Source organism: Palaemon carinicauda, chromosome 42 (assembly GCF_036898095.1).
Source record: "Palaemon carinicauda isolate YSFRI2023 chromosome 42, ASM3689809v2, whole genome shotgun sequence".
Classification (NCBI taxonomy): Eukaryota; Metazoa; Arthropoda; class Malacostraca; order Decapoda; family Palaemonidae; genus Palaemon; species Palaemon carinicauda.
The window spans coordinates 52,964,716-52,977,174 of NC_090766.1; the positions used below are offsets into that span (position 1 = coordinate 52,964,716).

General features: G+C 36.0%; 1 protein-coding gene across 1 annotated transcript in view; it reads right to left on the reverse strand.

Moving 5' to 3' along the window:
• LOC137633155 (uncharacterized) overlaps positions 1–12,459 on the reverse strand; it is a 619,863-nt gene that overhangs the window by 222,087 nt on the left and 385,317 nt on the right. Inside the window, exons 8-10 of the mRNA XM_068365313.1 lie at positions 6,247–6,415; positions 4,331–5,656; positions 3,255–3,392 (exon numbers count right to left, since the gene is read on the reverse strand). Coding sequence (XP_068221414.1) covers positions 3,255–3,392; positions 4,331–5,656; positions 6,247–6,415 — 1,633 coding nt within the window. The remainder of the gene's footprint in view (positions 1–3,254; positions 3,393–4,330; positions 5,657–6,246; positions 6,416–12,459) is intronic.

Here is a 12,459-nt window from a genome sequence, read left to right on the forward strand (position 1 = left end):
TGTGTTAATGTGGCATCAGTGGATGAATCCACCTTATCATCAATTTCTCGTTGCAATTGAGTATACTGTATTAGTTAGCTAACTTCACAGCAATTTTTTTTTTTATAAGAGTCCAGTACTGTGTAAGCTATATTTCAAGGAACCTCTTTTGCATAAAATATTAAATTCTTTCACCAATGTCATTGGTTCACAATTTACAAACCAAAGATTCACTTCTACCTTACTACAGGTATTTTTGGAAGCAAACACAGTAAAACATTGAGAATACATTTGACCCACATAAAAGGATGAGTTCATTCAAAACATTTGATGATAAGGACAATGATATTGAATTAATACTGTGTGTGACATGCAGAGAAGTGTTCTCAAACATTGTGTAACTCAGGGAATGATGAATACACCAGTAATTGTTTGCTTTTAATAAGCTGCAAAGTTCAGCATCTGAGGTATGACATGTTGAGAAACAAGCATCCATAGCCTCAAGCTTATATGATAATACATACACCTAGGCCATCGAAAACACAAGTTAAATATGAAAATTTACCATTAATTTATTAATGACATAGAATTAATAGCTTTTTCATCTACCATCAGATATTGAAGCTATCATATCCAATAATAAAGTTTCTCCCTGCCAAAGACAATTTTGGGACAATGGTATCAATGCATAGCACTAACACAATAATTACCAGTATAAGACCCTCATTTGGAATCTATAACAAAAAATCTAAATTAAAGAAATAGAATCATAGAAAGTTCAGTCACCAAAAAGAATGACTAATGATAGAGGCATCTTTTGGGGATTCTAGATATACTGACTAGAATTTTTTTGTTCATGAGCATTACTAGTTGGCAAAACTTGAAAGCCATTGCACAGAATCGAGGCAATTCATAATTGCTGGGTTTGTAAGGATCAAATATGAAAACCAGACCTTAGAGCTCCTGAAGCCTATCAGTACACATTACATATACAGTATGACATTTGCAGTTGACTAAAGTATTAAATCATATTGTCAATATTCATCACATGGTCAGACAGCAACTTGAAAGCATAATGAGAGAATTGCCCAGTACTGAGATGAAACAAATATAGGCAGTGATGGAAAATGTTTGGCTACCCATCTTGTGAGAATATATCAAGAGAGAAATCTGCTTTGAATGGGCTAGTATCACCAAACAACAAAAGGCTTCTTCATGGAAAATCTGGTATCAAAACATTTGGAGAAAAAAGTCGAAAGTGTTTCAGTCAAAACAGGTCTCTTGTAAAAAAAAAAAAAATTGTAACCTCAAAGAGTGAGATGGTTTGGACATACATACAGTAAGAGGGGTGAAGAGCAGTTGGTCAGAAAAGTAACAGTGAAGTAGAAAGGTGCATATCTGTTAAAAATTCCATGAAATCCTGAACAAGAGAGATAGATGAAGAACTAGACCTAATATAAGTTCAGAAGGAAGGATTATTGGACAGATTGAGCCACGAGAAGTTATTATGTCTAACCTCATAAATAATGTTGAAATAAAAATATAAATAATAATAGCAATGGGAAAAAATTTGCTTTCTCTCACCTCTCTCTGTCTATCTCTCTTGATTTATCAAAAAGTAGTTGAAAGATATGTAAAACTTTTGCGCTGTTTCTCCATCCAAGAATTATATTGCATGTTTCTCCTTTTGATTTTGTTCATTTCAAATACCTAACTAAACCTCTTTTATCTATTAGGCTGATATCCAGATTAGGATCAGCATCAATGGCTATCCCAATGTGATCAACACAGGGCAGGTGTCCTTGACCAATTGAATTATTACTCATTCAAAAGGCAAGTACAAAAGAACATGATACCTTCAATTACACAAGAGGATGCATTTATTTTAAAATAATCAAAGCATTCTTCATCTTCATATACAATACCTTCAGGATAGCATTCTCTATAATTTATTGTGTATCGAGTTTTATTTATCAAGTTTCTTGACCCAATATTTCTTTCACATAAGCATAAAACACTGAATGAACCATTTCAAATAAAGAATAAAAGTAACCATTAGGTTCTCTTTGTGTTGCAAAATAAGGGTAAATGATTCCTGATTTTGTTTTTGAGTGTCAATGGGGTTCTTTGTTTATCAACCCTTTGAACACCAATACCTCAACAAATAATTTGGCACTACAGTTCAAGGAACTTTTTCTTTTGGAAATTTTCATTAACTCAACTTAGCCCAAAAACTATTAAGGATAGGACTTTTAAAACACACAGTATCATATAGCAGAATAAATTTTCTTTCCACTGATACATATTTTTAAAATATTTCATATTAATGGATTCCAGAATTGGCCCAAACTCAAAACTTGAAAATTTCATGCAAAACCTCATCTGTAGAGAAAAAGGGCTGTAGTCAGATTTCAATTAATTGAACTCTAGGACACAAATATTACACATACGAAAATAATCTAAAGCTTGGGTTAAGATGAACTAAATTAATGTTCATTCAATGAATAACAAAAAGGCTAGTAAAAAAGTGAAAAAGAAATTGATTTGGAAGAAAGGGTACCTTTTAGAAAATGTTTTGGTATGAAAATTTATTCATAGAAGTAGCATGCCAAATTAGACATGCATTCATGAAGTTGCAAAGCAGGCCAAAAAGTTATTACAAGAAAGAATAGAAAAACACAGGTACTATGCTGCTGGTCAAAGGATCAATTCAGTTGTCATTCAACCCTTAGAGATCTATTGGATATTTTTTACATCAGATTTTTCTATTCTCTTCGGCGCGATTGGAGTACTGTATGGTATTTTTACATTCAGTAGTTGCCAGATTTTTCCCCTTTCCTCTAGTAGCATTTGAAGGCTTGACTGTATTTCTGATAGTGAAAATTTTTACACACTCAAAGCTTTGCAATGCAGTATAATGATCAAAACACACAGGAGAAAGTTTTCTCTTGTCGTTCATGTAATATTTAATACAGTTCACACAGTGAACAACACTAGTTTATTTTTTTGTAAACAGTATTCAATTTAATATTGGAGACCTCATAAATCTTCAATAGCTTACTGTTTTCATACGAAAAACTGAAACCATATAAAACGCGTGGAGGTCCAACTGTTCGACATTTATATAAAATATTACTTTGATGCTTTTGCACCATGATTCCTACAAAGACAAACATACCAGCAACCACAGAAAAACCTAGAGTGGAAAAAAATTACATTCCATTTCACAATAGGTTTTACAGGGAAACATTGTTCTTTTATATAGCAATACTCACTTGTTGTTTGTAAGCTTCACTATTTGCACACATTTGAGGAGTGGTAGAGGCATCAGGACGAGGAGAACTTTTACGTGTAAGTGGGGACTGCAACATTCTTTGCTTCCATTCTAGTAATCTCTTCATGGATTCTTCTCTCTGAAAAGAAGAAAACACTTTAGAGAAAAGTAGTTTCTTTCATGTTATGCATTAATATAATTTTGGCTGGTAATTTTCAGCACAGAACAATTCAGTACTAAGAAAAAATATGAAGCTTCAAGACAGTCATTCTCAGATGGTATGAAAGCATGAACAGCAGTCAATACCCCGATGTTTAGGTGAGAAAGTTTAAGAGAAAGGGGATCCATGGCTCAGTAAATGAGGCTAAGAACTATTCATTATCTGGCATCCCAAGGTCAGGGTTTTTGGTACCGAGAAACAATTCTTTCTGCTTTCAAAATAACATAGCTGTTATCACGAGGAGGCAATTGGAAGCTGAGAATAAAGTCAGAAGAATGAGAAAGGAAAAAATTGCCCTAAAACTAAAATGGGAAACATGAATTTCTTAGAGTGACCGATATAAAGAAAAGATCAATTATACATACAGTAATAGTATTTTGTTTCAAAAACCAGTTCCCTATTTCTTCTTACATTGCATTTGTGTAACAGCCACTTGCTATGGTATGAACAATGTCTCATAATAAGAAAACCTCAGTAAGTGGAGAAAAAGGTAATACTGTACAACCTACTAGCGAGATTTCGTGTAGTTGAAAATTATCAAGTGTCATGTGAAAAACCACAATATAAACTGAGAAAGTACAACTTCTCACCATTTAGTTATATGATGTTAACAGGAAGAGAAAAATGGATGGAAAATATACCAGATTATTTAGTCTAGGAAAAGACCCAGGATCAAATCTCAAACTGTATTGACTAGTCAAGGAAAAACTATAACTCAATATTACTAGTTTTTACTACTGTAATGGTTTCACAGCTCATCTGTTACAAGGTATACAACATTTATGGAATAATGAAAGGTTTATCTAACTTTTATCACAACCGATATAAAGAATAACTAAATAAGTGCTAAAACAAACCTGTTGCATCTTTTTGCTGTCACCATCTGAGCCATCATCTGGTAGAGACATGTTCATGACATCATCTTGGAGTCTTTGACGGGGTAATCTTGCCGATGCCGATCTCAAGAAACTGTTATTAAGACTTTCATTTGGAGATATACTGTTATGACAGCTACTGCCAGGTGGTGTTGGAACATTGTTCAACGATGAGTTAGGAGAAGGTTCATACCTAGAAAACGAGTCATCGTGGTTACGAGATTTATAAGGATCTTGTGAGGGATCTTGTCTCATATCTTGTCTACGTGGATACCTTGAATCCTGCCGGGGTTCAACCTTAGCAGAATCTGCTCTGAAGTCCTGAATGGGCTCTGGTCTTTGGTGGTGCCTTCCATCTAAAACTGCACCACGTCTTAAACTATTGGTAGTGCTTGAAGGAGACAAAGTGCCCGAGGGCTTGTGTGGGGTATATAAGTCAGGTGTTGCAGCTCCTGCAGGTGGTATCCTTTGAGCAACACTATGAGAATTATGCAAAGAATGATGATCACTTGATGGACTTTCCCCTCTCCCTGCTGGAGAACATCTTGATGACCTACTGTGCATGTGAGTATGATAGAGCGATGACTGGCGCATCTTCTGAGCATAGTTCTCCTCAGACCAGTGATCTAAGTCACCATGCCCAACAGAAGACTTTGGTCTCATCTCATTTGGCCTTGGAAGATCCCCACCACTGCCACGTCTATAGGACCACATCTCGTTGCCGTGCTTTCTGTCGTATTCAAGAAAATCGGCACTATGTGGTCTAGGTGGCCCCTGGCGATGGTGGTGATGAGAGTTAGAATGTGACATGCGTGGAAGTGTGTCGTCCTGGCCTCTGAAATCTGGTCTTAGTGACTCAGATAGCTGAAGTTCCTCTGACAACCTAGTTCCTCCACTCCTTGAAGAGGCAAAAGAATCTCGTTGATCAGGCCTTCGCAGCGGGCTTTGAGCCATGGGGTTTGACCCGTTACTGTCACCATAAACATCTTCATAATCTCCACGGCCACCTCCAGCCGTTACTCCGTAGGCATCTGGTGTCCTTCGTTCAGCTGCTGGAGGGTGATAATGTAAATTTCTGCCATCTGTAACCTCAGTGCCGCCACCATGATCAGTGTAAGTTCGTGGATCTCGTTTACTTCGCTCCGGGGAATGTTCAGGAGATGTACTGTAATCTCGAGAGGAATTTAATCTTTTGGGCTTTGGTGGGGCGTTAGCATACAGAGGTTGACGATCACCAGGTCGTAAATTAACTGATGAGTCGCAGGATACATTCAAACGATCGCCTTGCAAGCGTGATGATTCACTGGCCTGGAAAATGATAGGGGCTATGAGGACAAGTGCAAAAGAGGGCAATTCTAGCTCAAAACCCTCAATTTCTACCAGATAACTTTTAAAAATTTCCCTTGAATTACATTTAAAAAGAGTACTGTATTAACTGTGTCAGTATACTGTACAGTATAATCAAAGCTATAAATATATCTCAAAAACTGTAGTTAATAAAATTGTTCATGTTACCAGGCAAATTAGCATTTTTTAACGTTATATCAACGCTCTCTGAAGGACTTTCTTTACCAGGTTATTTTTTGTTGAATCAAAAATTGAAGGGCAAATAGCCCAGTGAAGAATGGAAATAAGGAAATAAACTATACTGTACATGAGAAGTAATGATAAATAAAAAATACTTTTAGATCAGTAATGTTAAAACAGTTCAGTCATATATAAACCATGAAGAGAGACTTATATCAACCTATTCAACATGAAAAAATTTGCTGCAATTTTGAACTTCTGTTCTGGAAATATTTCTAACGTGAGTATACCTTTAAATATGCAGTCATGAACTTTGAACAATTCCTCGCTCAAACCATTACAAACCAGACATTTGCTCAATAGGGCTTTACCTCATCTAAGGATCTACCATCTGGGGATCTGTATCTTCTTGACCTGTAACCATGGAAACCGGAGTCGCTCTCATCTGCAGAAGGCGATGCCGTGGAAGCTAACGAAGATACCGAGGGTCTTTCGCTCCGGTGGGCGGCGCTACTGCCGCTGCTCCACTTCTCTTCCAGGCTGGAAATCAATGGAGAACATTTTAGAATATATAGGAGGATCATGTTAAAATAAATCTATTTAATAGAATTCATATTTATTCCAGTGAAAGTCGTAATTGATATGAGGTTTATCATTATTATTAATATTATTTTTATCATTATTATTATTACTATTATTATTATTATTACTAACTAAGCTACAACCCTAGTTGGAAAAGCAGGATGCTATAAGCCAAAGGGTTCTAACAGGGAAAAATAATAACTTGGTGAGGAAAGGAAATAAGGAAACAGATAGAATAGTTTGCCTGAATGTACCTTCAAGCAAGAGAACTCTTAAATAGTACTTCTGCAGAGGAGTTCCAAAGATAAATATTAATTTAGATCATTAAATATAAATCAATGTCTTATTTACTCTACCTACTTTAAATCTCTCAGTGACAGTGGTGAATTCAACAAAACTTCCGATATAGCAAAATCTTTCAAAACCAAACAAACCCTAGCTTGTTGATATTGATTGGAAATTCCTTATCAAGACATTTATTATTATTATTATTATTATTATTATTATTATTATTATTATTATTACTAGCCAAGCTACCACCCTAGTTGGAAAAGCACTCAGAGTGCAGACCTCCACCAAGGCAGTTTATCTCTCTCGAAACCAGCTTATCTTTCCCAGAATCAATTTAGACCCTAGGCATATTTGAAGTGTGTGTGTGACAACCATGTGCAGACTTAGGGTTAAGATTGGGGTTAATTCGGTCGACCTTTTGCTCGACCTTGACCTTTGACCTAGGACTTTAAAAATAGAATCCCTTCCACGTCTCACCAAAAAAAAAAAAAAATAATAATAATAATAATCCCTGAAATTTCCCCTACTTTATGATTAAACTTGAGGCCAGGAAGTAGTTCACAGACAAACAAGAGCAAAAGCGGAGGTAATGAATACCATCTTGATATGTTTTAGGTGATTTTAAAAGATGTTTCACTTGTTTATATTTTAACTAAGTCACCAATGTCACAGAAAGTTTCAATGGGTTTTATAATCCTCAGCCATAGCCATGTAGGCCTGGGTTTTCCAACTCTTTAGTTCTTTGTGGAGCCCCGTTGAAAGTTTGGTGAACTAATCTCTCTTTGGGCAGATTACAAAAAGGCTATTCCTGCAGATAAAAACAGATTCGCTCATCCATACAGCACGTGACATAATTGTAAGTATTAAACTTCATTATTTTTTCAGTTCCATTACCGAAAACAGAACCCGAATAAAATGTTCACATGTTCGTTTCACAAATACTTATTATAAATGTTGATTTTGAGTTACGTGAAATGGCATAGCCCCTTAGGTAAAAAAACGTAAAATAATGCCTTTAGTTCGTTATAGTAAGGCACAAGACAATACGGCTATATCCTTATGCTATTAAGATCGGTAAAGGAAGATTTACTTTTGTATAATTGTATAAAACATCAATACAAAGTCTTAAGACCCTTACACACGATCAGTTTTTTCGTCAATTAATTGATATCAATTTATTGACGACAATGAAATTGAGGAAATCACAGTGCGTACACACGGTCAATGATTTTACTTCAATTTTCAGTTTGATTCATAACTTCGAGATGAAAGCATCAGTGGCTCTAGGAATAGTGCTTGCTCTTGACGAATTTTATTGAAGACCCATCAATAAATATCAAAGGATCTTTGATCTCTCAATGAATTGATTTAATGAAATTGTTTCAATTAAATTGATATCAATGTCCCCTACACACGGTCAATTTCTCCATCAATTCATTGACGTTAATAAATTTATATCAATTAATTAACCAAAAAATTGATTGTGTGTAGTGGCCTTTACACGCGAGTATCTGCAGAATCAAAATGAAAACACTAGACATCCGAAAGACTGAAGATATTAAGACTTTCAAAAAGAAACTGAAGACATGTTTTCTAAGTTCTTCGATAATGTGGTTTTGACAATTAATTACGGAATACGCACTGGTACTCTAAATACCTAAGACTGTATACTACAAACATATCTTTTACGCCCTGTAGGGCACACGGTTTCCCTTGGGCATACAGTATAGCATCTTTCTTTTCCAACTAGGGTTGTAGCTTAGCTAATAATAATAATAATAATAATACTATGTGATAGGACCCGGAAAACAGCCCTTGGTGTAAGTAAAGGCCTACAATACATTCTTGCAGGTCTTCCGCGCGTGCGCAAAACTATAGATATATATATATATATATATATATATATATATATATATATATATATATATATATATATATATATATATATATATATATATATATATATATGACAGAGAGAGAGAGAGAGAGAGAGAGAGAGAGAGAGAGAGAGAGAGAGAGAGAGAGAGAGAGAGCAAAACTATTTACATTTATTTATATTTATATATATACATAAATACATACATACATATATATATATATATATATATATATATATATATATATATATATAAATACGTATATATATACATAAATACATTATATATATATATATATATATATATATATATATACACATATATATATATAATACATATATATATATATATTTATATATATAAATATATATAAAATATATATATATATATATATATATATATATATATATATATATATATATAAGAGAGAGAGAGAGAGAGAGAGAGAGAGAGAGAGAGAGAGAGAGAGAGAGAGAGAGAGAGAGAGAGAGAGATCTAATTCACATAAATCTATCTGTTTAAACAAAGGAATTCCTATACCGCAGGGATCCCCACGGGATTGAATCCAAGAGCTGTGGTGTGTCTTCAGGCGACACGAGGGAGGAGGCGTTAGCAGAATTAAACTCCCGAGGGGGATACTGCACGAAACTTGCCCGAGAAACCCCGAGAAACGCTACAACTAGGCATCCGACAGGGCGCAAGAACCTCTGTGCTTAACAATAACACGAGAGAGCCGTGAATGCATACCTTTGCACCGAGCCTTTTTGGGCCAAGTTCACAGCGGCTGGCATTCCTGCGTTTGCCTGTGCATCGCAGGCTCAATGAACTCTGCCAGCGTGCAATCAGTTGACTTGCAGAGTGCATGCAAAAAAAAAAAAAAAAAAAAAAAAAAAAAAAAAAAAAAAAAACACACACACAGGTGCATTCACTTGTTTTCATGGACTGCCAAAAAAAAAAAAAAAAAAACTTTTCTAAGTGCATTCACATGTTTGTATGTACTATCAGAGAAAAATTAAAGAAAATGTATAAAAAAAAACTTATAACAGACATGCTTGTATGTACTATCAGAGAAAAAAAATATAAAAAACTTTTAACAAAGATAATTAACGAAGTACTTTCAAAGGCAAAATCATAACTAATCTAATGAAGTAATATAATCGAGAAACAGATTCTGCAGTGAACAGAGTTTTAAATCCCGTGCAGTTAATATACAGCATCCTAAACATGAAGCAAGGGGAGAGTTTTAACCTAGAATTCCTGACGACAATAGTAATGGAGATGGCACGGGCAAGGGGGGAAGACTTAAGAGGGGGAGATGTGAATGGGGGTGAGCTGAGAAGGAGGGAGGGTTGGAGGAAGTTGAGGTCAAGAGAGGGTGTGACATCACAGGACCGGAGGCTGTGGAGGTGGGGCAGGTGTTGGTGAATTGTCTAGGTGGGTGAGGTTAGCGGAGTAGAGGGAGGGAAGGAGGCTGGGTCCTGAAAGAGCAGAGGAAGATATGTGTGTTTCCTTGTTCAGATAATCACTGTGAAAGAGTCCCACGGTGTTTAGTTATCAGTTGGTGATAAAATTTTCTTATTAGAATAAGATAAAATATGTCAAGAGATAAATTAATACAAAAGCTTATGAGTGCAACAAAGTAAAGAAAATCTTGAATAAAAGAAATCCTGGAATGTATTTACTTCTCTGATGAGAGAGAGAGAGAGAGAGAGGAGAGAGAGAGAGAGAGAGAGAGAGAGAGAGAGAGAGAGAGAGAGATAAATTAATACAAAAGCTTATGAGAGCAACAAAGTAAAGAAAATTTTAAATAAAAGAAATCCTGGAATGTATTCACTTCCCTGAAGAGAGAGAGAGAGAGAGAGAGAGAGAGAGAGAGAGAGAGAGAGAGAGAGAGAGAGAGAGAGAGAGAACGAGTTTTCCCATGAGTGATTTGGTGTACCAGGGAGTGGCACCCGAGAACCGAGACTGTGAAGTTCTGATAACAATCATACAGTGAATGAAAAGGGTGAAAATAGAAAGGCTTACAAGGTAAATGACTCAAGTTACTCTAAGAAAAACAAAAGCTAATTCTGTCAGAGGTTTTTCATAACAATAACATAAAATAAACGGAAAAATAACGAAGTTTTATCACAAATTAAATAAAAAATTCAGTCCCTTTACATTCTAACCTTGAACTTTTTAAAAGATTCTACAGCCATATCGGTTGTTTGGATTTCAGCAGCCAAAATATAATATCTGCTGTGTAATTCGATTTAGTACTCGACAGATTTTAAGTGTAACAGACAATAATCTGGAGAGGAAACGCTTCCTAGAAAATGTGACTGACTCTCTCTCTCTCTCTCTCTCTCTCTCTCTCTCTCTCTCTCTCTCTCTCTCTCTCTCTCTCTCTCTCTCTCTCTCTCTCTCTCTCTCAATATTCTGAAGAGGAGACGCTTCCTGGAAAATATGACTCTCTCTCAATATTCTGAAGAGACGCTTCCTAGAAAATGTAACTCTCTCTCTCTCTCTCTCTCTCTCTCTCTCTCTCTCTCTCTCTCTCTCTCTCTCTCTCTCTCTCAATATTCTGAAGAGGAGACGCTTCCTGGAAAATATGACTCTCTCAATATTCTGAAAAGACGCTTCCTAGAAAATGTAACTCTCTCTCTCTCTCTCTCTCTCTCTCTCTCTCTCTCTCTCTCTCTCTCTCTCTCTCTCTCTCTCTCTCTCTCTCTCTCTCTCTCTCTCTCTCTCTCTCAATATTCTGAAGAGGAGACGCTTCCTGGAAAATATGACTCTCTCTCAATATTCTGAAGAGACGCTTCCTAGAAAATGTAACTCTCTCTCTCTCTCTCTCTCTCTCTCTCTCTCTCTCTCTCTCTCTCTCTCTCTCTCAATGTTCCAAGCAATCAGTCTAACAGCCCGAGAATAAACGAAGTTAGAAGGAGGTTATGTTTTACCCCCTATTTGTGTGTGTGTGTGGGTGTGGGTGTGTGTGTGTTTGTGAACAGCTTTCGGGCAACAATTTTAATCGTAGAGTAATGAAACTTGAAGGGATTAACTGCTGTGTAAAAATCCAGAAATTATTAAATTTCTATAAGGTCGTCACGATCGAACAAAAGGTCGAGAAAGAAACTGCTGCGGCGGAGGTCTGCGCTTCACAATAATTTTGTAATAATTACCACAGCTCATTTTATCCTTGTTACTAACTAGCATCACAAAATCGTTTATCGCACATACACAAAACAAAGTGAAAAACAAACCTACGATAACGTACAAAGACAACTTTCCTCATCCTGATTCGTGGAATTTCAAACCTAATGACTCATTAGTAAAATGAACGATGTGCGTACTCTACGAATTATCTCGGTATAAAGAGAAATACATTTAAAACAGGTACAACTAGAGGGGCACTCAGTCGAGTGCAGACCTCCGCCGTGGCAGCTTATTTCTCGACCTTTCGCTCGACCTTGACCTTTGACCTTAAGATGTATTAATTGGCGTGGATTATCATACACTCAAATATGAACTAATTATGAAGTCTCTGTGACAACGATGTCCAAACTTAGGGTTGATTACGTCAATTGGACATTTTACTTCACCGTGACCTTTGACCTTCCAAAAATTAATCATTTCCAGCTTTTTACATAACAGTTAATCCCTGCAAGTATCATTACTCTACGATTAAAATTGTGAACAGGAAGCTGTTTAAAAACAAACACACACACAAACAAGGGCGAAAATATAACCTCCTTCCAACTTCGTTGGGGGAGGTAATTACAGACAAGATGCATTTGTTTGCAAAGGGGCTCTCGCCGACAAATGCAGAAGTGGCGACACGTATATGTTTAAAATCAA